General features: G+C 44.1%; 2 protein-coding genes across 2 annotated transcripts in view; one reads left to right on the top strand and one right to left on the bottom strand.

Moving 5' to 3' along the window:
* st6galnac2 (ST6 (alpha-N-acetyl-neuraminyl-2,3-beta-galactosyl-1,3)-N-acetylgalactosaminide alpha-2,6-sialyltransferase 2) overlaps positions 1 to 26,303 on the bottom strand; it is a 162,671-nt gene that overhangs the window by 46,951 nt on the left and 89,417 nt on the right. The window lies entirely within an intron of this gene.
* The window catches only part of LOC132141097 (NLR family CARD domain-containing protein 3-like), a 68,241-nt gene that overhangs the window by 1,836 nt on the left and 40,102 nt on the right, over positions 1 to 26,303 (top strand). The window contains exons 2-3 of the mRNA XM_059550331.1: positions 14,963 to 15,099; positions 15,651 to 17,495. Of these exons, the coding sequence (XP_059406314.1) occupies positions 14,984 to 15,099; positions 15,651 to 17,495 (1,961 nt within the window). The 5' untranslated portion in view covers positions 14,963 to 14,983. The remainder of the gene's footprint in view (positions 1 to 14,962; positions 15,100 to 15,650; positions 17,496 to 26,303) is intronic.

Below are 26,303 nucleotides of genomic sequence, written 5' to 3' on the forward strand. Positions count from 1 at the left end.
CCCCGCCCCCCCTCACACACACAAACACACAAAATCCCCCGGCGGTTGCGTCACACACTCAAGAACGCATGCAGCTTGTAATGGAAATGAATAATATGGAAATGAATAATTACAACGCAGTATTCTTTATTAACAAATAAACAAATAACAGTTACAGTTATACTAAATGGTAAATATTAATAATTAACTAATGATTAGGCTAAAGTTAAACTTTCTTCTTAATAATTAATAAAGCAGTATTCTATTATAAACTAATAAACAAATTAAAATTTATATTAAATTGTAGCTAAATATTAATAGTTAACTATATAGGCTAAACATGAACAACCTTTTTTAAAGTGCAAAATAACAAAACAAAAAGTGAACAAGCGTTTGTCTGTTGGGCCGTTTAAGTGAATCGTGCTGCTGCTTTTATTTTTCCGTCTTCATGTTGCGTGACAGGAAAACCAACATGTTAACCTTGTCAGGTTTCAGCGAGGATCTTAACGGGGTGACGATGTTGCCAGCCGCACTGAATACACGCTCCGATGGAGTGCTCGTAGCGCATATAGACATATATTTTCTTGCCACTTTTGACAGAAGAGGGAATCGAGCCTGATTATCCCGCCACCAGGCAAGCGGATCAGAGTTCAGATCGAGTGCTTCCTCCTGCAAATACCTTGTGACTTCAGTGTCTGCACGGATTCTTTTTGGAACCGGATTGGAGGATTGTGGTCTTCTCATTCCAAGCAGGTCCGCAAGATTCTTTTTTTTTTTGGAGGAGGAGAAAATGGCGCACTTTCTCCTTCTCCCTCTCCAGCCGCAGCGGCACTCATTGCAGCTTCTCCATCCCCGATATCACGCCGTTCTTCGGGCACTGCCAGCATCTCCTCCAGGAGCGCATCTTTAACGTCATCGCGTTGGGTTGATGTCCTTGTGTCTTGGGTCAATGAATGAGGCCTTTGCCAATAGTTGCTGTGTGGCAGGTGCACTATATTTGTCTTTCAAGACTCCAACCATTTTTTTTTCAGGTTGCGCGTCAACTCCGTATCGTCATCGGTTGGGAGCAAAAGATCCTCAGTTAATAACTGTAGGACTGGTTTAACAGAGGACGCTGTAACGGTCTTCTCGGAAGACAGCGCATCTGTAAAATCTGCAACCTTCTTCAGCGCTGCATTAATGGATTCGAGGACTTCGATGTCCTGCCACGTCGGTATCAAATGTTGGCTGCGCCGGTCATCCATCAAAACCCGCCTAATGGCTGGGACTTGCTCAAGAACGCGCGCAACCATTTTCTGCTTAGTGCCCCACCTGGTAGGACAATCCTGTGAAAACATTTAAAACACAATTGTAATCCCCAATTAGGCTATGTTTTTTGTCCTGTGCAATAAAATATATATTTTTTATACACCGTGCCACTGTCTCCTTTTCCCGACAAGTGCAATGTTCACATCAATCTGTATTTTGTAGCCTATGCCCTATAGTCCTATATATGATGCTATTATCCTTATTTTCCATTTCTTTATTTTTTATTTAATGTGTAGGCTATTTTTGACATCTGTTTTATCGTACGGAGCCCCGCACATTACATGCAGGAAAAAAATAGGCTAAATCGTAGGCTACGTTTAGCATGTCGAAAGAACAATGTAAATCGTCCCACGATTTTGCAAATCGAGGGAACGAAATAGTAAATTGTGCGCATTATTTATAAATCGAGGGAACGAATTAGTAGCCTAAATCGTGCTCACATTCAGAGCATTGATTGGCGTTTCCATAAGTTTTGCCCAGTTATTTACAGTAGGCTATTTTATATTTCCTTATTTCGTTTTGTATTCGCTTTGATAATGTGTAATTATTACATCATAAACATATTAACAATAATATGAAATAACATTTATTTATATAACTTTTTTCGATATCGTTTCATATTCGCTTTGAAAAATTATAATTATTATAAACATTAACAATAATATGAAATAAAATTTATTTATATAACTTTTTTCGATATCGTTTCATATTCGCTTTGAAAAATTAGAATTATTATAAACATTAACAATAATATGAAATAACATTTATTTATATAACTTTTTTTTCTATATCGTTTTGTATTCGCTTTGAAAAATTATAATTATTACATCATAAACATATTAACAATAATATGAATTAAAATTTATTTATAGATTACTTTTTTTATATATCTTTTGAGTTTAATATGAATTATACAGCAGGTTTTGTCACCGTTTGCAACCCTTTATTATGTAGAATAAATTGTTCAAAGTTTCAACATGTTGCGTTTGGACGAGTGCGTTTATATCCACGGACTGTTACCTGAAAAACAACCTTTAAAGAAAGTAGAATCGAAGTTTAGCACAACTCACCAGAACTAAGCAGTGTTGGGGCAGGTTGTGCTCGACTTGCTCTCTCTGGAGCTTTTTCTTCTTCTGCCAGCTCTGGGAGAAAGCCGTCACCAAATTTCTGCAGACACCCATGGCTCGGGCAGTGCGGTCCTTTTCTGACTTCATCGAATTGGTGACGGCTAAATGTAGATTATGGCCAAAGCAACTTAGCCATGTCCAGCCAAGCTTTCAGACCGCAGACACAATATTTGCTCCATTGTCCGTTGTAATACAGACCAGTTTCCTCTCGTCCAGGGACCACTCTTGGAAGGAGGACCTGAGGGCTTCCGCCAGGTTGTCACCCGTATGGCTTTCTGGCGTGAACACAGTCTCCAGGCACTTCGATTTTAGTTCCCAGTTTGCGCTGAGATAATGTATGGTCAGGCTCATGTATGGCATCATGTTTACGCTTGACCACATATCAGTTGTCACTGAGAAATAATCAACGTATTTTAAGTCCTGTATTATGCCGTCCTTCACTGACAGATACTTTTCAGGGATCGCTGTTTGAGAAAAGTACTTTCGGTCAGGAAGTACATATTGCTTATCAAATGTATGTAGCATGGCTTTGAACGCTGGCTTCTCAACGGTACGGAATGGCACCATTTCTTCAACCAGGTCACGAGTCACGCTATCATTATGCGCTCGCCACTGATTACTGCCTCTTTGGTACTTCGCACCTCTCGCAAAGGCCTCGGAGACTCCCAACTGTCGCTGCTGGCCTGAGGTTGTAGCTAAGGTTGGTGTGCTGCTGGTGCTCCCAAGTCCGGCAAACGCCACAGGATGGTTAATTCTCAGATGTGATCTTAAATTAGTTGTAGTTCCTCGCGAGACGGATACTTTTGTGCGACAAATACGGCATACTGCCTTGTCCAAATTCACCGGCTCTTCCTTTTCATCTGACTCAAAGCCAAAGTGTGCCCAAATAGGCGACACAGTATTGGGTTTAGACACTAAATTCGTGGCCATTTTTTTAATAATGTCAGCTAGCGCTGTCAACGGTTATTGCCTATACCATATGAAGTGATAGCTACCGGTAGTTAATTACCTACTTGCAATTAAAATCTAACTAACTCCAACTGTTTAAGTTACGCTATTGTCTTTTATGCCCGTGTTTGTGTGTATTTAATTTAACATTATCTGTAAACATTACAAGTACTGAAACATGGCTAGCAGTTAATTAAAAATCAGACACACACACAAAAAAATCCCCCATATGTTTAATGGACTGTCCCTCCCTTGCGCAGGATGCAGGCTTTTTCCCCAGAAGCCCTTGAACATAGGACTCGCGGAAAAAGTAAATTATTAGCAAAGATGAATGTATTTATAGTTCATATCACACACCATATGCAGTCCTGTAAGTTTCAGCAAAAAAAAAAAAAAAAAAAATCATGTGCGGTGATGACCTCACACCGCGGTAGGCATCTCATTAATGCGGTGTTGCGGTTATCGTCACACCCCTGTGTGTGTGTGTGTGTCTGTGTGTGTGTGTGTGTGTGTGTGTGTGTGTATATAAAGGGCTACTATTTTTTTGTTTGTGTGTTTGTTTTTAATCCAGAGGAGCTGAACATGCAGGGCTGGCTGTAGCATTGATTTTCATTGAGAGGAGGAGGATGAGGAGAAGCTCTTGATCGAGTTCACAGTAGGTGGCGTTAATGCGCAAAAGGAAGAATTAAAATACTTCACTTCAGATATCACCGTTCATGATAAGTTCAGTTATCAGCTTTATCACTTTAACAGATATTTTAGGGATTTGTTGTGACGCATTTCAAAATCGATGTAGCCTAGATCTAACTGAGCGCAGTGAGAGCTCATCTTTCTGTGCTAGACTTTATGTTAAGACGGTTTCTCAATTCAAAGATCATGAAGAACAGACTCTGAATGAGGCGAGAACACAGAACGCATCTTTGTGAATAAATGTCACATTTTATTAACCATACTTTATGTTGAAGTAAGTTTTATTTGGTGCTGATGAAATGTAAAATGTGGGTACCCCGAAATGGACAGATTTAATTTTATTTAATTTTACAGTTTATGTGCTCAGATTATTTTTGATTATTTTTATTCATTAAACAATATTTAAAACAAGATATGGTTCTTATAATACTGATTAGTGGTGACTGTCAGTTTATGAACACATTACATTACATTATTACATTATTCATTTAGCTGAAGCTTTTATCCAAAGCAACTTACAATTGCTATATATGTCAGAGGTCACATGCCTCTGGAGCAACTAGGGGTTAAGTGTCTTGCTCAGGGACACATTGGTGTCTCACAGTGGATTCAAACCCGGGTCTCTCACACCAAAGGCATGTGTCTTATCCACTGCGCCATCAACTGTCACGTACGGTGATACAGGAAACGAGGAGAGATCCAAATGCAGGTATGAGATTTTATTAAAAGGCAAAATCCAAAGGGGTAAACAGTCCAGGCAGGGTCAAAACCAAAGTATCCAAACAACGAGAAACAGACAGAACACAAGGGAAGATCGAGACTACGGATAACATTAGACAAGGACTCCGTGACACATACTCAGACAGACCGGGTATAAATACAAAGAGGGTAATGAGGGAACTGGAGACAGGTGGGGAACAATCAATTAACTCAAACAAGGAGGAAGGTGACCAAATAAGGGAACAGACAGTAATTAAAGTGCCAGACACCTTGGGAAAGGAGGACACCTAGTTGAAACCCAGGGAACACAACCTAGACACTGTGACAGTACCCTCCCTCTCCCAGACGCTCCACGACAGACACAAAACAGAGACCAGGAGGGAGGCGGACAGGTGGAGGCTCAGGGGGAGGGACGGAGGGCCAGAAAAGAAAAACATGGGGAACAGGCATGAGAATGTAAACACAAACAGGGAGACCAGGAGGGAGGAGGACCGGAGGAGGTTTAGGGGGAGGGACGGAGGGCCAGACTAACAGAGGGGAACAGGGACAGGAGTGAATACACAAAACAAAAAACAAACAACAACATGAAGCCCCCCCAGGGCGGAGCAGAAGACCACCATGTCTGTGTGGTGGAGACTGGAGTCCCCCAGGGCGGAGCAGAAGACCACCACAACCGTGTGGTCAGAGCGGAAGCCCCCCAGGGTGGAGCAGAAGACCACCACGTCCTCGTGGTCGATGCCAGATTCCCCCAGGGCGGAGCGGAAGACCACCACAACCGTGTGGTCCGGGCGGAAGCCTCCCAGGGCGGAGCAGACCACCACGTCCTTGTGGTCGATGCCGGATTCCCCCAGTTTGGAGCAGAAGACCACCACAGCCGTTTGGTCGATGCAGGATTCCCCCAGGGCGGAGCAGAAGACCACCACACCCCTGTGGTTGAGGCCGGAGTCCCCCAGGGCGGAGCAGACGACCACCACAGCCGTGTGGTCGATGCCGGATTCCCCCAGGGCGGAGCAGAAGACCACCACAACCCTGTGGTTGAGGCCGGAGTCCCCCAGGGCGGAGCAGACGACCACCACAGCCGTGTGGTCGATGCCGGATTCCCCCAGGGCGGAGCAGAAGACCACCACACCCCTGTGGTTGAGGCCGGAGTCCCCCAGGAAGGAGCAGACGACCACCACAGCCGTGTGGTCAAGGCAGAAGCCCTCCAGGGCGGATCAGACGTCTATGCGGCCGGACCAGCGGAACGACAAAGCTCTGGTAATCCCCTGGTGTTCTTACTGGACTCCAGAAGATCGGTGCTGGCCTGACTCTGGAAGGTCATCGGTGACTAGCCCTGGCTCTGGAAGGTCATCTGTGACTAGCCCTGGCTCTGGAGGGTCAGCGGTGACTAGCCCTGGCTCTGGAGGGTCAGCGGTGACTAGCCCTGGCTCTGGAGAATCAGCGGTGACTAGCCCTGACTCTGAAGAGTTCACTGTGACCTGACTCAACTCTGGAGGGTCAACTGGAACCTGACTCGACTCTGGAGGGTCAACTGGAATCTGACTCGACTCTGGAGGGTCAACTGGAACCTGACTCGACTCTGGATGGTCAACTGGAACCTGACTCGACTCTGGAGGGTCAACTGGAGCCTGACTCGACTCTGGAGGGTCAACTGGAGCCTGACTCGACTCTGGAGGGTCAACTGGAGCCTGACTCGACTCTGGAGGGTCAAATGGAGCCTGAATCGACTCTGAAAGGGTTAACTGGAGCCTGACTCGACTCTGAAAGGGTTAACTGGAGCCTGACTCGACTCTGAAAGGGTTAACTGGAGCCTGATTCGACTCTGGAGAGTCCACTGGAGCCTGACTCGACTCTGGAGAGTCCACTGGAGCCTGACTCGACTCTGCAGAGTCCACTGGAGCCTGACTTGACTCTGGAGAGTCCACTGGAGCCTGACTCGACTCTGGAGAGTCCACTGGAACCTGACTCGACTCCGGAGAGTCCACTGGAACCTGACTCGACTCCGGAGAGTTCACTGGAACCTGACTCGACTCCAGAGGGTCAGTTGTGACTGTCATACTGTGCAGCGGTGCTGGGTTGGCGGCCATCTTGTGCTGTGGCTCTGGGCTGACAGCCTTCTTGTGCTGTGGCGCTGGACTGGCGGCCATCTTGTGCTGTGGCTCTGGACCAGTGGCCATCTTGGGCATTGGCGCTGGGTTAGCGGCCATCTTGTGCTGTGGTACTGTGCTGGTGTATTTATGTGTGATTAATTTTGAGTCCTGATAAATTAAATCATTATGATCAATGTATCACTTATTCTATAGTTAAAACATTGATGCTTTTGAGTTTGAATATTTAACAAAGCATGCAAACAAACGGACGCTTTTATCATGTTCCTGTGTGATCGCGCATGTTCCAGTGATTTATTTCTTATTAGTTTTCTGATAGCTAACTTCTCTTTGTTGGTGAAATGATGAGGTTGCATGACGTTGGCCCGACAGTGGAAATGCGGCTACTGAGTTCCACAACAGGTTTTCCCTTAATCTCCATGAATTGTTTTACTTCTTCCCTCAGATTGTAAAAGCGTGCGAGCATATCTGCACGACTCAGCCATCGCACCTCACAATGGTAAACCAGATCTCCATACTCAGAATCGAGATCACTCAGTAACTCTTTGAATTGGCGGCTGTTTAGCCCTCTGCTTTTGATGAAGTTTATAGTGGAAACGACAGTTGTCATTACACTGTGAAGCTTCAGGGAATGTGCACAAAGACTCTCTTGATATATGATACAGTGGCATACAACTAAATCACTTGGATCAAGCCTGAGACGACTCATTTCTTTTTTGACCAATGCAGTTAGTCCCTTTTGCGGGCCAAGCATGGCAGGAGCTCCATCTCTGGCAAGGCCACTTAACTTTTCAAATGGTAATTCAAATTTGTTCATTGCCAAAACAACTTTCTCAAACAAATCCTCACCTTTGGTAGTGCCATGCATGGCTTGCAAAGACAACAATTCCTCTGTCGTTTCAAACTCGGCGGTAATTCAACGACACAAAGATGGCTAGTTGGGCGGTATTTGTAATGAATTCCTAAAGAAAACAAAACAATTGTAAAACAATAAAATAAATACAGATGTCGAACCTTTCCACTTGGATGTCATAGGTTTTTCATTTTGTATTTATGTTCTGTGTGGAATCGCCGAAACCGTGACGTGAGCACCGCCCCAACTGCACAAAACACCCCAAAAATGAGAGAAAGCTGCAGCTGCGCTGCGACCCTACCGCCCCCCCTCGCCCCACACAAGCCCCTCTTCACACAGGACGTGGCGGGATAGAGGCGGCGCCCTCGCCATGGTCCTGCAGTGGACACTACCAAAAGAGCCCAAATGATGGCACACTTCAGCTTTGTACACAGAACCTGGAACAGGGACAATTCTTTCATCCTCCATTACTTCTTCTTTGATGTTTAATGGTGGTTGGCATCCAACTTCAATGCTGCATTACCACCACCTACTGTACTGGAGTGTGAATCGGAGCTAGAATGGAGAATTCCAACTATGTTCTATCCAACACCCCCCCCCCCCCCCCTTAATTAATTATAAAGATTTCCAAAATTGTATTGTATTTGCTATCCCCATGTCCTTCAGGAAGGTAAATAAATGAGTACTGATATCATTTGAAGTTAATCCCTTAAGTTAAGTTCCTTAAATTAATTCCCTTGCACCCCCAAATTCCATACTTTTGCCATTCAAGTACCATATGTTCAACAGATTCAATACTGTCACAAAATTCACATTTTTCTGTTACGTGCTTACGTAAAATATGTAAGCACTTATTTAACTTATTTAACAATGTCCAATCCTTAACCTAGTGAAAATTATTTCTTCCCTTTGATTCCTTCCATTGTTCTTCCCTGTCCTAACCATCTGTTGTATTCTGTGTCAATTTTTCCCTTTCTCCTCTCTATCCCAACCACTCTGTGTCACATACGGGAACACAGGAGACGGAAGATCCAAGAGCAGTGTGGTTTATTAAGGGTAATCCAAATCAGAGTCAAAGACAAGCCCGGGGTCATAACAGAACATCAATCCAAACAGAAACAAACAAATAAACAAACAAGCAGGATCAAGAACAGGAACTCAAAGACGAAACGCGAGGAAACTAGGTGACGGAAAGTAAGGACTCCATAAAGACAATAGGAAACAGACTGGATTATATGGGCAGGATAATGACTATGAAAGTGAAGACACCTGAGTGCAATTAGCAGGAGTGCAATTACTGTTATGAAGGGACAAGGCTAGTGGTAATTGTAGTGCCTACGGTGAGGTGCCTAAGGGGAAGTGAGCCCACTAGTGGACACCCAGGGAAACAGACCAGACAGCGTGACACTCTGCCACTTTTTCATAATTTCCATACAGATTTTTGTTTTAGCTTCTATTTAACTTAAGATTGATATTTCCACATCTGCTGTTTTACTGGCTTGTTTTGCCAAACCATCTACCATTTCATTTCCTTTAACACCTGATCTGAACATGATCTGGTACCCACGTAAATTTTACCTTCACCCCCAACTGAGAAATCCTTGTGTAACATTCTAGTATGTCTAGTCTTGATTTTGACTTACATGATTGCAAACTCTTTAGTACTGCACTTGAGTCTGAGCAACTTAAAAACTTGTTTCTTCTACCCACTGTAGAGCCAACCAAATACCCTTCAATTTCACTGTAAATACAGATACTTGATCAGACCGTTTTTTTTGTACCTTAATTCCCTTTTTTGGTAATCCGAATGCAAGCCCCTGTTTGCCCAGACTTAGAATCTTTAGACCCATCTGGGTAAATATCCAGATACCCATTAAACTCCTCGTTAAGATGTGAACAAAAAACTCTACATAAATCCACCTCTACTCTACAAGTTTCTCTTTAATAACTGCAGATCCACTATAGGTTCCACAAACAACCATGGTGGTCTGACAGGCAACAAAACTGTTTGACTAAATTCCATACACTCTAAACCCAAGTCTTTTCCAATAGCACCACATACCTATCCAAAACTCTTGACTTTTAACCCTTCATGCTCCCAGCAAACCTGCATTACTACTCTAGTTGGGTGGGACCTACTGTACTATGTCCTTGTAGATTTGCCCAATAGTTACCTGCCAACTGTTCCCTCCTTAAATGTAAAGGCATCTCACCCATCTCTACTTGCAACACCACTGCAGGTGATGTCCATAAAGCCCCACTGCATATCTTAAGTGCTTGAGTTTGTATTACTTCCAGTTTGTATTACTTCCAGAAAGCAGCATGTATGTACATGATTGTGTTTTTGAGAAAACAAAATGTTATGCGTGGTTAGTGAATAACTAAAAATGTTAAATCACTTGAATAAGGCCATAAATTGGTTCCTGGGACTTTTGAGAACTGGAGCTTGTAGCCTAGAATTTTCCTTTCTAAATTATGTGTAAATCATCTTGTTTACTCACTCACAGAAAACAATATATTGATTTAAATTTTCTAAGACTCTTTTTGTTGGTAAAAGTCATATGCGAATAGGTGTCAACTATCATGAATATCATTGTGATTTACACCTGAGAAAACAAAGGCCCACATAATGAGCTGCATAATGAGCCTTTCTGTCAGGTTTGTGACTGAGAGGGAGGAGTTACTAGAAAGAATATAAGGACAAAATAAATGTACCGTATTTTCCGGACTATGAGTCGCACTTTTTTTCATAGCTGGTCCTGCGACTTATAGTCAGGTGTGACTTATTTATCAAAATTAATTTAACATGAACCAAGAGAAATGAACCAAGAGAACTGAACCAAGAGAAAACATTACCGTCTACAGCCGCGAGAGGGCGCTATATGCTGCTCAGTGCTCCTGTAGTCTACCACTGATAGTCCAGTGCGACTTATATATGTTTTTTTCTCGTCATGATGTATTTTTGGACTGATGCGACTTATACTTAGGGGCGACTTATAGTCAGAAAACTACGGTATATAATTTTATGTTTAGAATTTTATATATTTATTTATTCCACAACATAATTTAATATCAATAGTATTCAAGCTGCATGCTTCAGTGAAACATTAAAATCTGAATAGCGCGTTTAGCGCGGGGGCGTGGTTAGAGAATAGTGAAGATAATGAAGGGAAATGTGAAAAACGGACTGTGACGAGTGGGGCGGGGCCGAGGGACATGGGAGCGAGGCCGGGGGAGTGATTGGAGATGAACTACACCTGTTCGTCCCACCGGTCTCGAGGCCCATGGAGGAGATGGAAGGATATAAAACTGGAGCGACGACAGTGAAGGACGAGAGAGGACCAGGCCTGGGCTTTTAGTTGTGTTTTGGTTTTTATTTTATGCGCACCAGTCGTCCGTGAGGGGCTGGTGCGCTGTTTTGTGTTTATTTTGTTATTAAAATGTTTTTGATTGTCCGCCGGTTCCCGCCTCCTTCTTCCGGATGAATATGAAGGTTGATATTATTACACGGACATTACGTTGTTTTCATAACGCGTATACGTGTTAATCGATTCCAGAGGGTTAAACCAACAACATGTATGTAAGACCCTATTCCATCTAAACTCCTAAAAGAGGTGCTTCCAGATGTCATAGATCCTCTTCTGACTATTATTAATTCCTCATTGTCATTAGGGTATGTCCCCCAAACCTTAAAACTGGCTGTTATTAAGCCTCTCATCAAAAAAACACAACTTGACCCCAAAGTACTAGTTAATTATAGACTGATCTCGGATCTCCCTTGTCTGTCCAAGATACTAGCAAAGGTAGTATCCTCACAATTATATTCCTTCTTAGAGAAAAATGGTATCTGTGAGGATTTCCAGTCAGGATTTAGACCGTATCATATTACTGAGACTGCTCTCCTTAGAGTTACAAATGACCTGTTCTCATCTGATCGTGGTGGTATCTCTCTATTAGTGCTATTGGATCTTAGTGCTGCGTTTGATACTATTGACCACAACATTATTTTGCATAGACTAGAACACTTTGTTGGCATTAATAGAAGTGCATTAGTATGGTTTAAATAATACTTATATGACCGACATCAATTCTTAGCAGTGAATGAAGAGGTATCATATCGATCACCAGTGCAGTATGGAGTACCTCAAGGCTCAGTACTAGGGCCGTTTCTCTTTATGCTTTACATGTTACCCTTGGGATATATCATCAGGAAACACGGTGTTAGCTTTCACTGTTATGCTGATGATACTCAGCTCTATATTTCTTCACGGCCCGGCGAAACATACCAATTTGAAAAACTAATAGAATGCTTGGTCGTTGTAAAATACTGGGTGGCGAGTAATTTCTTACTGCTAAATAAAAAAAAAACAGAGGTGTTAATTATAGGACCTAAAAACTCTGCATGTTATAACCTAGAACGCTGTCTAAGACTTGATGGCTGCTCTGTCAATTCTTCGTCTTCAGTTAGGAACCTAGATGTTGCTATTTGATAGCAATATTTCCTTAGAAAGCCACGTTTCTAGCATCTGTAAAACTGCATTTTTCCTTCTAAAAAATATATCAAAATTATGGCCTATGCTCTCAATGTCAAATGCAGAAATGTTAATCCATGTATTTATGACCTCAAGGTTAGATTATTTTAATGCTTTATTGGGTGGTTGTTCTGCACGCTTAGTAAACAAACTACAGTTAGTCCAAAATGCTGCAACAAGAGTTCTTACTAGGATCAGGAAGTATGACCATATTAGCCCGGTCCTGTCAACACTGCACTGGCTCCCTATCAAATATCGTATAGAATTTAAAATCTTGCTTATTACTTATAAAGCCCTTAATGGTTTAGCACCTCAGTATTAAAATTAGCTCTTGTTACACTATAATCCTCCACATCCGCTGCCTTCACAAAACTCAGGCAATTTGATAATACCTAGGATATCAAAATCCACTGTGGGCGGCAGATCCTTTTCCTATTTAGCTCCTAAACTCTGGAATAATAAAGGATCTTTACGCTACATTAATTAGGTAAACCAGAACTGGGAACACTTCCGATAACACCTGATGTACTTGGTACATCATTCGAAGAATGGCATCTATGATAATATTAGTCTGTTTCTCTCTTATTCCGAGGTCACCATAGCCAGCAGATCCAGTCGGTATCCAAGTCAGAGGGTCACTGCAGTAAATCTGATCCAGTATGCATCCAGACCAGATGGTGGATAAGCACCTAGAAAGGACCTGTACAGCCCTGAAAGACAGCAGAGACCAGGACAACTAGAGCCCCAGATACAGATCCCCTGTAAAGACCTTGTCTGAGATGACCACCGGGACAAGACCACAGGGAACTGATTATTCTTCTACACAATCTGAATTTGCTACAGCCTGGAATTGAACTGTTGGTTTCGTCTGGTCAGAGGAGAACTGGCCCCCCAACTGAGCCTGGTTTCTCCCAAGGTTTTTTCTCCATTCTGTCACAGATGGAGTTTTGGTTCCTTGCCGCTGTCGCCTCTGGCTTGCTTAGTTGGGGTCACTTCATTTACAGTGATATCGTTGACTTGATTGCAAATGATTGCACATATACTATTTAAACTGAACTGAGATGATGACATCACTGAATTCATTGATGAATTCATTCATTTTGCATTATTGACCCATTGTTTTCCTAATTAAAGTTGTTCAGTTGCTTTGACGCAATGTTTTTTGTTTAAAGCTCTATATAAATAAAGGTGACTTGACTTAACTTAACTTGAGATGGAAGCACCTGTCTAATGAATGTAATACACCCTCCCCCACCACCTTCTTTTCTATCTGGACGAACCCCCACATATCCCTGTATCACAAAATCCAAATTTGGATTTAGCCACGTTTCCTGAATACAAATAACATCTGAATTTTCCACTATTCCATCTATAATAGATTTAAACTCTTGTCAATTTGCTATCAGGCTTCGGGCATTCCATTGTATAATTGAAAACATGATTAATATTAACCAACTCATGATTCCTGACTAGACAGTTGTTTGAGATCATCTTTCACTATTTCCCATGTCAGTCCTGTTATATCCAGATGTCGTACTGCTGCCATAACTATCAACTGTATCCTTTCGGTCTTAGATTTGACCTCTGCTGTTCCATTAATCACACCGGCAATAAATGTAACTAATTTACTTACATTGCCTATCATCATTTACCCCGCATTCTCCTTTACTTGACTTGTTTCACTCTTCACACTTCCCCCACTGCTACTTCCTGCTTACTGATTTTGTACCATTTTTACTGCTTCTGCATATGATACCTTCTGCCCCACTCTTATTTGCTGCACCTGTACTGCTTCCTTCATGACTGCACATCCACCATAGGCCACATTATGTGCACCTCCACAATTACAACAATTTGGTGGTACACCTTCCCCACACTGGCCATAATTATGATTTCCTGACAGACCTTATAGTTTCCTTGCACATTGCTGCTACATGTCCAAACTGCTGAAAGTTATAGCATCTAAGGGGTTTTGGAACATAAGGTCTAACAAAGTAACTCATATATACAATTGTTACTTCCTTTTGGAGAACCTCACTCTCAAACTGCAGCAAAATTGTTTGGCTATCCACCTTAGCCCCCTCTCTTAATGCTTGAAGTCTTTGTGCACTCATTATAGTACCACCTCTTCCATCCCTTCACACAACAGGATACATGTAATCGCCACCCTTACTCCACTGTTTCCTTCCCTGATCAACTACAACCCTGTCCACCTGCTTTTCCTGCAGGTGTCTTGAAATGTTCAGTTCCAGCGGTGAGATGCTCAGACTCTGTGAAGTCAGCTACAACTCAGACGCTCCACTAACCTGCGCTACAGACGCTCAGGCGCACACAGTGTGCGTCATTCAAATGCGCCGCCATCCCCCATTACTAGCAGCAGATAGCGATATTAACACTAACATTAGTGGCATGCCCTAATGCTAGTATTTCCTGTTACTCTCACTGTCGTTCAGAGATGAAGACTGCCATCTATTGGTCGGGATGTAAACTCAAAACGAAACAACTGCCATGAATCTTGTATGATTTTTTGTTTGTTTGTTTGTTTGTTTATATCAATATTCTGTTTATGAGAATTGATACAGTATCACCAAACAAAATATTGCAATATTCATGTGTATCCATATTTTTGTATACCCCTAATGAGTTCCTCCACTGATGTGGTCAAAGTGTTGTCTGTTATTTTTTTTTCTTTGGCAGGCCTCAAATCAGTTCCTCATCATGAAGATCAGCGAGAGATCTTCATCTCCAGATCACAGCTGTGTGTCTCTGAAGAGTGACACATCCATGATTAATCCTCCTACATTCAGTGCTGATCCAGTGACCTCTGACCCCAGGTGAGACACCGCCCAGCTTCGTATCGTGCTGTGAGACATTATTAAAGCTCTTACTCTTCTGCTGTCTGCTTTTCTCATTATTTTCTGTATTATTGTCACACATAAGGTGCCTGGAGCACTCTAAGAGTATACTAGAATCACCTTATTTGTCAGAGATCAATGCTAAGGATTTTTTCTTCTTGCCCGGTGGGGCCACTTGTTCAAATTATTACTTGCCCTGCCACACAAACATAAAATAGTTGCTGTTATTATTGTTTTTGATCTAGTTTATCTTTTATAGTAATAAATATGCTTATTTCACACCAACATGTTAGATACCAATAAAAATTTTAAGATTCTTGATTTCAATTTTGATACCACAACAAAAACTACTAACATAGCAAACATAAAGTTCATGAAATGTAGCCTATAGTCTAGAAAACGTGTTGTACTTTAATGTAAAAATGCTGTATATAACAGGAGTATATTAAACTGACACTTCTCTCTTAAATGTGTTGCTGTTCCTTACATGTTTTATTCACAAACATGTATTTATTTTTGTTACCAATCAGAGACGATCAGATTAGAGACAAGGATCCTCCTCAAGCAGTGAATGAAGAACTACAGAGAGTCAAAGACCATCTTAAAACCAGCATGAAGAACAAGTATGAGAGATTATTTGAGGGACTGAAAGTACAGGAGAATGAAAGCCTCCTGAACAGGATTTACACACAGCTGTACATCATAGAGGGAGAGAGAGAAGGAGTGAATGAAGAACATGAGATCTTACAGATGGAGAAAACAGCCAGAACACAACACTCACAAGACACTCCAATCTATTGCAATGACATATTTAATCCTTTATCTGAACCAGGATATGAGGAGAAAGAGCAGATCAAGACTGTTCTTACTAAAGGCATCGCTGGAATTGGAAAAACCGTCTCTGTGCAGAAGTTCATTCTGGACTGGGCCGAGGGAGAAGCCAATCAGGATGTAGATTTCATGTTTGTGCTTACATTTAGAGAACTGAACTTGATTAAAGATCATCAGTACAGTCTTCACAGACTTCTGCTTGACTTTCATCCTGAACTTCAGGATTTGGACTCAAAGATTTATGATGAATGTAAAGTTGTGTTTATCTTTGATGGTCTGGATGAAAGCAGAATTTCACTGATGTTTTCAGACGGTCAGAAAGTTTCTGATGTGACTGAGATTTCTTCAGTGGGTCTGTTGATGTCAAACCTCCTGAGAGGAGATCTGCTTCCATCTGCTCTCATCTGGATCACCACCAGACCAGCAGCAGCCAATCAGATCCCCTCTAACTACATCAAACGTGTGACAGAGATTCAGGGATTCAATGACCCTCAGAAGGAGGAATATTTCAGGAAGAGAATCAGTGACGAGCATCAAGCCAGCAGAATCATCTCACACATCAGAACAGCAAGAAGCCTCCACATCATGTGTCACATACCCGTCTTCTGCTGGATCTCAGCCACTGTGCTTCAAAACATCCTGAAACAAGATCTCAATGCAGAAATCCCTCAAACTCTGACTGAAATGTACATCCACTTCCTGCTGATTCAGATCAACATGAAGAAGCAGAAGTATGAAGAGAGACATCCAGAGAAACTCCTGCCGTCCAACAGAGAAGTGATTGTGAAACTTGCTGAAGTAGCTTTCAATCAGCTGATGAAGGGCAATGTGATGTTTTATGAGGAGGATCTGATTGAGAGCAGCATAGACGTCACTGACGCCTCAGTGTATTCTGGGATTTGCACTGAGATCTTTAAGCAGGAATCTGTGATTCATCAGAGGAAAGTCTACAGCTTCATCCATCTAAGCGTTCAGGAGTTTCTAGCTGCTTTCTATCTGCTTTACTGCTATTTAACAAAGAACAAGGAACCACTGCATGAATTCAGATCTTACAGATCTGATAAAGTCTCTCTGTATGATCTACTAAAATCAGCAGTATGTAGAGCTCTCAATATTAAGAATGGACATCTGGATCTGTTCCTGCGGTTCCTGCTGGGCATCTCACTGGAGTCCAATCAGAGACTCTTACAGGATTTACTGACACACACAGAGAACAGCTCAGAGACCATCAGGAGAACCACAAAGTACATTAAAGACAAGATCAAAGATGATGAAGATTATGAGCTCTCAGCTGATCAGTCCATCAATCTGTTCCTCTGTCTGCTGGAAGCGAAAGATCAGACTCTGTTCAGAGAGATTCAGGAGTTTGTGAAATCAGACAAACACTCAGAGAATGAACTCTCTGATGCTCACTGCTCAACAATCTCCTACATCCTTCAGATGTCAGAGGAGACACTAGATGAACTGAACACCATGAAATACAAGACATCAGCTGAGGGGAGAAGAAGACTGATACCAGCTGTGATCAACTGCAGAAAAGCTATGTGAGTGTTTCATCATGAACTAAAGTATCATATTTAATAATGAATCTGACTTCTTTAAAATCAATGTTTCTGAATGAGAGATTTCCTCCTGAATAACAGGCCAGAATCTTAAATGAGTCTCCACATGTGTTTTTAATAAAGTATATATTAGAGTAAAAGGTGTGTTAGCCCCGTGGTAAAAACTCATGAGAAACTTGTTCATTAAATCAGCAGCAGCTGCAACAAAGAGACACTCTGCACATTGATCAGTAAAGATGACATCATACATTTTCACTGTCAATGAAGATACAATGAGAGTTAAGAGTTTGAGAGCGTTTGTCATTTAAAGAGATCTGTGTTAAATATCCATTTACATGTCAGCTTTTTGTGAAAATTACTTTTGCAAACTCAGTTGTGACGCATTTCTATGAAGGACTACAGAACATGCCCTGATTCACAACATTAGTGTCCAAACACAGAAATAAAACTTGGTTCCCTGAGTTCTCATCCTCTAGGGGGCGCAATTTCGAACACCTCATCATGACCTGTGTCTGAAGCATACATTGAAAAAACACCAACGAGTTGGCCGGCGACAGCCTCTGACCTCACTACCGGTGTGACTATAGATAAGCACCATGAGAACAAATCATTCACTTCTTCATCTGAAGCTTGCGTCCGAAGCACGGCAGGGAGCTAGAGGACGCAGTGTCTTGTTCCCTACTCAGGGAACCATGGTTTCAACCATAACCTGAGACGTTCCCTTTCAAGGGAACTTTGAACTGGGGAACAGTATACCCATGCCGCCATGCTGAGGGGAGTGCCGGCCAGAATCATGGCAAACACCAAGTACCAACTCTACCATTTCCATGGGAGTTGCCCCTGGGATGTTTAGATGGCTGTCCATGACATTATCCCTTACGGCCAAAGGCCTAAGATACATACCCAGTTAGGGCCTCGGCCCGGGGTAGAGCTAAAGGCTTGGAATCAGGAACGATTCATTTAAAGGGATACGATACCAGTATTTATACAAGGTCTTGCCTGTCACACAGGGGCTAACGTTTGCTCTCGGATAAGCTTGCTGAAGGAGCTGTTGTCACAGTGTCTGGGTTGTGTTCCCTGGGTGTCCACTAGGTGTCCTCCTTTCTCACGGTGTCTGTCACCTTACCCCTTCCTGTTCCCTTATTTGGTCACCTTCCTCCTGTTGAGTAATTGATTGTTCCCCACCTGTCTCCTGTTTCCCATTATCCTTCTGTGTATTTATACCCAGTCTGTCTGAGTCTTTGTCACGGAGTCCTTGTCGTTTGTGTGATACTTCCCTGAGTCTGCTCTGTCTATTCTTGTTATGTTATTGGATATTCTGGTTTTGACCCTGCCTGGACTGTTTACCCCTTTTAGATTGCCCCTCAATAAACCTCGTACCTGCATTTGGATCTCTCCCTCGTTTCTTGTATCAACGAACGTGACAGAAGGACTCCGTCACCTTGAGATCCAGCAGTATGTCGATTTACGCTTCTTCCCCAGCCACCGAGCGGGAGAGAAGCATTCAATTTGAGGGAACCCGCCTGGTCGTGTTTCGCGGGACCAGGGGAGGGCGTCGAGGAGGAGGTGGGCGAGAAGAAGCCCAGCATCGCTCTCCACCATGGCCCCCCCTTTGACTCTGGGCTCACATGGGAGGGACCAGAGCCGCCTTCTCATCAGGGCAGAAGGAGAAAGCCAGCGACACTGCCCATGATGACCGGGGGTCTAGCACCACAGCACAAGATGGCCGCCAATCCAGCGCCGCTGCGGTGCATGGCCACCAACCCCGCACCACAGGGCAAGATGGAAGCCAGCCTCACACCACAGTGCAAGATGGCTGCCAGCTCAGCACCAACGCCCAAGATGGCCGCTGACACCTTTCTCGAGTACTTCGAGATGTTATCAAGGATCCTAGAGGTTCCCAAGACGGTTCACGTCATGGCTGCTGAGCCAGCGCCTCAGCACAAGATGGCCGCCAGCCCAGAGCCACAGCACAAAATGGCCGCCAGCCCAGAGCCACAGCACAAGATGGCCACCAGCCCAGCGCCACAGCACAAAATGGCCACCAGCCCAGTGTCACAGCACAAAATGGCCGCCAACCCAGCGCCACAGCACAAGATGGCTGCCAGCCCAGAGCCACAGTACAAGATGGCCGCCAGCCCAGCGTCACAGTACAAGATGGCTGCCAGCTTAGAGCCACAGCACAAGATGGCCGACTCAACGCCTGAGTCTCCAGACAAGGTGTCACCGACTCGCCATCATAGAGGGCGGAGGAGGAGGAGACAGGCATCTACCGTTCTTCAAAGCCCGGATGACGTTCCCGAGGCAGTGCCCGATGCTGTTCCAGAGGCCGAGGAGGTGCCCGATGCTGTTCCGGAGGCCGAGGAGGTGCCCGATGCTGTTCTGGAGGCCGAGGAGGTGCCCGATGCCGAGGCGGTGCCCGATGCTGTTCCGGAGGCCGAGGCGGTGCCCGATGCCGAGGCGGTGCCTGATGCCGAGGTGGTGCCCGATGCCGAGGCGGTGACCGAAGCTGTTCCGGAGGCCTAGGCGGTGACCGATGCCGTTCCGGAGGCCGAGGCGGTGACCGAGGCCGTTCCCGAGGCAGTTACCGAGGCCGTTCCCGAGGCCGAGGCGGTGCCCGAGGCTGTTCCCGATGCGGTGCCCGAGGCCGCTCCCGATGCAGTGCCCGAGGCCGTTCCAGAGGCGGTGCCCGAAGCCGAGGCGTCTCACGTCTCCACAGGCAGTCCAAATTCAAGTCAGGTTCCAGTTGACCCTCCAGTGTCGAGTCAGGTCCCAGTTGACCCTCCAGTGTTGAGTCAGGTCCCAGTGAACCCTCCAGTGTCGAGTCAGGTCCCAGTGAACCCTCCAGTGTCGAGTCAGGTCCCAGTGAACCCTCCAGTGTCGAGTCAGGTCCCAGTGGACTCTCCCGAGTCGAGTCAGGTCCCAGTGGACCCTCCAGAGTCGAGTCAGGTGATTGTTGAATTTTCAGAGTCGAGTGAGGTTTCCAATTGACCTTCCAGAGGCTAGTCAGGTGCTTGTAGACCCTCCAGAGTCAGGGCTAGTCACCGATGACCCTCCAGAGTCAGGGCTAGTCACCGATGACCCTCCAGAGTCAGGGCCAGTCACAGATGACCTTCCAGAGTCAGGGCCAGTCACAGATGACCTTCCAGAGTGAGGGCCAGTCACCGATGACCCTCCAGAGTCAGGGCCAGTCACCGATGACCCTCCAGCGTCAGGGCCAGTCACTGATGACCCTCCAGCGTCAGGGCCAGTCACCGATGACCCTCCAGCGTCAGGGCCAGTCACCGATGACCCTCCAGCGTCAGGGCCAGTCACCGATGACCCTCCAGCGTCAGGGCCAGTCACTGATGACCTTCCAGAGTCAGGGCCAGTCACCGATGACCGTCCAGAGTCAGGGCCAGTCACTGATGACCTTCCAGAGCCAGGGCTTGGTACCATGGACTTTCCAGAGACAAGGCTAGTCATCGTGGACCTTTCTGAGTCAGGTCAAGTCACTGGATGGCCTTCTGCTCCGCCCTGTTGGACTCCGGCATCGACCACAGGGGTGTGGTGTTCATCTGCTCCGCCCTGGAGGACTCCGACGTCAACCACGAGGACGTGGTTGTCATCTGCTCCGCCCTGGGGGACTCTGGCTTCGACCACAAGAACGTGGTGGTCCTCTGCTTCGCCCTGGGGGGCTTCCGCTCTGACCACGCGGACATGGTGGTCTTCTGCTCCGCCCTGGGGGGCGCTTGCCCTGACTACCCGGTTGTGGTGGTCTTCCGCTCCGCCCTGGAGGACTCTGGCGTTGACCACAAGGGTGTGGTGGTCTTCTGCTCCGCCCTGGGGGGCTTCATGTTTTTTTTTTCTTTTGTTTTTGTGTTTATTTCTGTCCCTGTTCCTTTCTGTTAGTCTGGCCCTCCGTCCCTCCCCCTGAACCTCCTCCGGTCCTCCTCCCTCCTGGTCTCCCTTTTTTTGTGTTACATTCTGGTGCCTGTTCCCCTTGTTTTTCTTTTCTGACCCTCCGTCCCTCCCCCTGAGCCTCCGCCTGTCCACCTCCCTCCTGGTTTCTGTTTTGTCTATCGTGGAGTGTCTGGGAGCCGCTCCGTAGAGGGGGGGTTCTGTCACAGTGTCTGGGTTGTGTTCCCTGGGTGTCCACTAGGTGTCCTCCTTCCTCACGGTGTCTGTCACCTTACCCCTTCCTGTTCCCTTATTTGGTCACCTTCCTCCTGTTGAGTAATTGATTGTTCCCCACCTGTCTCCTGTTTCCCATTATCCTTCTGTGTATTTATACCCGGTCTGTCTGAGTCTTTGTCACGGAGTCCTTGTCGTTTGTGTGATACTTCCCTGAGTCTGCTCTGTCTATTCTTGTTATGTTATTGGATATTCTGGTTTTGACCCTGCCTGGACTGTTTACCCCTTTTGGATTGCCCCTCAATAAACCTCGTACCTGCATTTGGATCTCTCCCTCGTTTCTTGTATCAACGAACGTGACATATGTCTCAACAGATCCCTAGTAGCAACACCCCGTCTAGATAGGTATCCGAGGACACATAAATGGAGTGGCGCCCAAGATGAATGCGGGTTTTACCAACTCAAGAAAGGGCACGAAGCAACCGTGCGAAGCCCTCACCATATAGGATTTTAGAAAGAACGCAGAGCACTAGCGTGCAAACTTAATACAGTGTGGATTTTTTTTAGAAAGTGTGCAAAGACTTCATGTGCACATTTACCATAACATGGATTTTCAAATACTGTTCTAAGGAAGGGCTCTCGTGGCACTCTGATCGAGCAGTTCATAAATGGAATGGTGCATCACAAACAATATGTTTAAGAGTCATTAACTCGATCTGTGGAAATAATGCTGGAGCGCTCTGGGGAAAAGAGAACTCAGTCTCATATGAGAGGAGAACTCAGAATTCAGAGTAGTGCACTCATAGGCGACCCTTCCTGGAAAAGGGGAGCTCTGCTAAACTACCACGAGAATCGCCCAGATAGCCCCTCACGTTGAGGAAAGCGATGCTTGAAGTGTATAAACAAATACACGCTGGCTTAATGGAGCCCAAGGAACCAAGGTCTAACCATCTCGAAAAGAGAACAAAGCTGAGCACGTAACCCTTACCATACAGGATTTTAGCAAAGTGTGCAGAGTCTTGCGTGCACACTTACAACTTACATGGATTGAAGAAAGTACACAGAGCTAAGCGTGTGTACTTAAAGGTTCCTAAGCATAGCAGAGGTGCTGAACCGCACTGGAGAGGCAAGCTCAAATTTTGCAAACCACTGGTAAGGGGAGCATCACCTGAGGCATTATATACAGGAAGACTGCCGTAATACCACCTCCACTTCCCGCTGGATGCGACAGCACAACTAAGCGGTTCCAGGAGGCCCCTCAGGGCCATTTTAGCAGGATGTATCCTGGAGGGGCTTAGATGGCAAAGAGGGAGATTTAAGAGAGGATGTTTCCCCCAAAGAGGGATAGCTGGCCAGCATCTCTTTTACAGGGAGCATCCTCTCGTAGTCGTTTTCGCGCATCGCCTTGATGTTGGCATAACTCGTATGCTGAAACCGATGGTGGCGAGAAGAAAATGGCCTCTTCCATTCTTTTTCGACTTCTGCATGTAAATCAGACAAGAATGGAAGGCTCACCTGGGCCGAGGGCTATGGTCAGACAAATAATGCTCGTCAAGGCGACCTCGCGGCATCACTTTGCTGGCACGCTTCCATGGCAAGTCCAACTTTGCCGTGGCGCGATCCATAACCTCTGACTGCTCCACATACGCAGGGCAGGAGGATTGAGAAGGCTCAGCCTCAGCTTCTTCGCTATCCTCATATATCTCCTGCTCTTCCTGGGCAGAACCCAGCAGAGCACTAACTTCAGCATCAGAAAGGGTTAATGACAACACATCTTCCTCCTGAAGTTCACACTTGTCTGCTGCCGATGATCGCGAAAGGGAAAGTCCCTTTCTAAGCTTCTCAGTTAGATCCAGCTGTGATCCCCACAAGCTCATTGTCCTCGGTGCCTCTGTGAGAAGCAAAAATATTTTACATTTTAAATTTTGTTAGTTTTTCTTAAAGGGGTGCTATTATGTTTTTCTTAAATGGGTGATATTATGCTTTTTTACTTTTTCAACTTTAGTTAGTCTGTAATTTTGCATAAAAAAGATCTGCAGAGTTACAAAGCTGAAAGTCCAGTTCAAAATGAGATATTTGGTAGCCGGTAGCCGATATGGTATATCCGAGTGGTACCAATTATAGCACACACTGTGACAGTTTGACACACACAGTTTTATTTGTCTTTTTCAAGATAATATATTATAAAATTTTACTATTACTATTGTGATTTGAATAATAAAACAGGCACTACACACTTACATCACATGTATTACGATCACAGTTTATGACAGGAAACATGTTTAGAGGGATATTTCTGACTTCTACTTTAAACAGTGAGAGAGAGAGATTTCTTGTTGAAGTCAGTTGATCTTTTTGACAGCTGTGTTGCTGTAACTTGTTTCATCAAACCATCAAATGTTCAGTGAAGATTCAAGTAGGACTTTCCTGTAAAAAACACATTATGAGGTTCATTTGAGTCAGATCTCTAATCATGCACCTGGGCAATTGCTGCTTGGACCCTGCATGATGACTGCTGCTTGTGTCTGTATTGTACTATAGATATTGTGAAGATTATATACTATAGATTAAGAAGTGTAGATGATTGAATGCTTGTTTGCTTTGAAATGAATAGAAACCGACAAAAACTAGTTCACTGGAGTAACTTTACAAACAAAACAGCAAATGCATTACATTTGAGTCCCGCTCAAATTTCAGGTTATCAGAATTATTAATCTTTTTGTCATGATCTAGAATAAATTATTATGAAATACTTTCTGAAAGTGCTATTTTAAGTCTGCAGCAAAGGATCAGTGGTATTCAGTAACAGAGTTGTTTTACTTCGTTACTGTACTTAAGTACATTTTTCAAGTATCTGTACTTTACTGGAGTAGTTTTATTTTGAGTAACTTTTACTTTACTTCAATATATTCTAAAGCATAAGATCGTACTTTTTACTTCACTACTGTTAGATTTTGCTGTATTTGACTGAGCAGTAGTTTGGGTGGCTCGTCAATGTACTAGATTACTCTAATACATAAAATAAGTAAGCTTGACCAAAGGTCTTGTGGGGAGAAGAATTTATTAAAGGTAGCAGTGTAGAAGTTCTTCAGCAGTGATGTTAGCATGTCATCCTTCAAACAGTCTTAACCCAAAGTACTGTCTGTGAGAACAGACCTTTATACCTGTTAACAAATGTGCTACAAACAATACAATAACACCCCATGGAGAGCTAATGATAGTGTATCCTTTTGATGACTTGAAAGGATCTCTCCCATGGAGAGCCCATTCATTGACCTGATGTTGACCTAAGAGGCTGATTATGTGGGCCAGTTGTTTCACACTATTGTGAACAAAGTACAGTTGCCTACAGTTGATTGCAAATACATTCAACCAAAGTTAATTAAAAACAAATATTATTACTTTGATAATTTTTGATCACACATAATAGAAAGAACATATAAAACAGTTATAATTTTAGTAGTCATGTACAAATGCTGTATACAGGTTCCTTCTTGCAATACTTTTCAGTAATCATGAATACAGAATGCTGCATACAGGCTCCCTTACTTAAGATGACAGAATTAGAGTTCATGATGAGGTTTGCATTATCTTGAATGCCTCAGTTCTTTTTTATTTTAATGTTGCCATCTTTTGGAAGTGGTGTAGGTGTTCAGGCATGTTTATCTAGGTGGCCAGTGCAGTTTGGTCCAAGCGTTGGATGTCTTTGCTCATCCTCTGACACGCTGGGACACCTACAATCACACCAGAGAAAAGGGAAAAAAAATCTTTCCAAAGAAATAGTTTAAACAAAATATGCCTAATTACCAATAAAACTGTCCCTATTTAATGTTGGCAGGACACTACAGTGTTTATCAGTGGTGAAATGTTCATGTCTTCGTCCTCAGCACAAGCTAGGGCCTACAAACCCTAGTCCCGCCATATCTGGACTCTGTAAAACACTACTGCCATCTATCCCTCATCACTAGGCAAATTCAAATCAATCCACTCATTGTTTCCCTGTGCCTTAACTGCTGTGTCAGTTACTGAAAGATCATCATTTTCTCTTTCCCATCTGTATTCTTGTTGTGACACATCAGTTTTTTTTATCTTTACCCATTTGTTGGGCACAATACCATGGCGACCCTTTGGAGGTGCCAAAACTTGATTCTTGGCATTGTGTGCTGCCAGGCTGAGTCTTTCATCAGTTTGGACAAGGCTGTCAGATGTTAGATTTTCAGTGGACATGGGCCGGCCTGTGACATGTTCAAATAGGCATAGTCCATTTTCCTTTTGGTTTTCCTTAAGGCATTGGTTGTCATCACCACTTTGATGTCTCAAACTCAGCTTACAATCACGAATCCAGTGTCCTTCCTCGTTGCAATGTCTAAATCTTTCCTGAGTTTTCTCTCTTGAGTGTCTCTGATATTCACTTTTTTCGTATCCCATTGTCCTGTTGTTGTATGACAAGGTTTTGGATTGTAAAACTCTGAGATCGACTTCCTGTGTTCTTTCAATCTTTGCTGACCATTCTACAATCTGCATAAATGTTGTTCCAGTGCTGTCCCAGTCATCATACCTGATTTTAAGAGTTTTAGAAACCTCAGGTTTAAGTCCATTCACAAATGTGGTTTTAAGAGGCATGCTAGTGTCTTCACAGAGTTCTTCAATGTTGTTGTTCAAACCAGCATGTTCCAT

The sequence above is a fragment of the Carassius carassius genome, chromosome 1 (assembly GCF_963082965.1).
Source record: "Carassius carassius chromosome 1, fCarCar2.1, whole genome shotgun sequence".
NCBI lineage: Eukaryota > Metazoa > Chordata > Actinopteri > Cypriniformes > Cyprinidae > Carassius > Carassius carassius.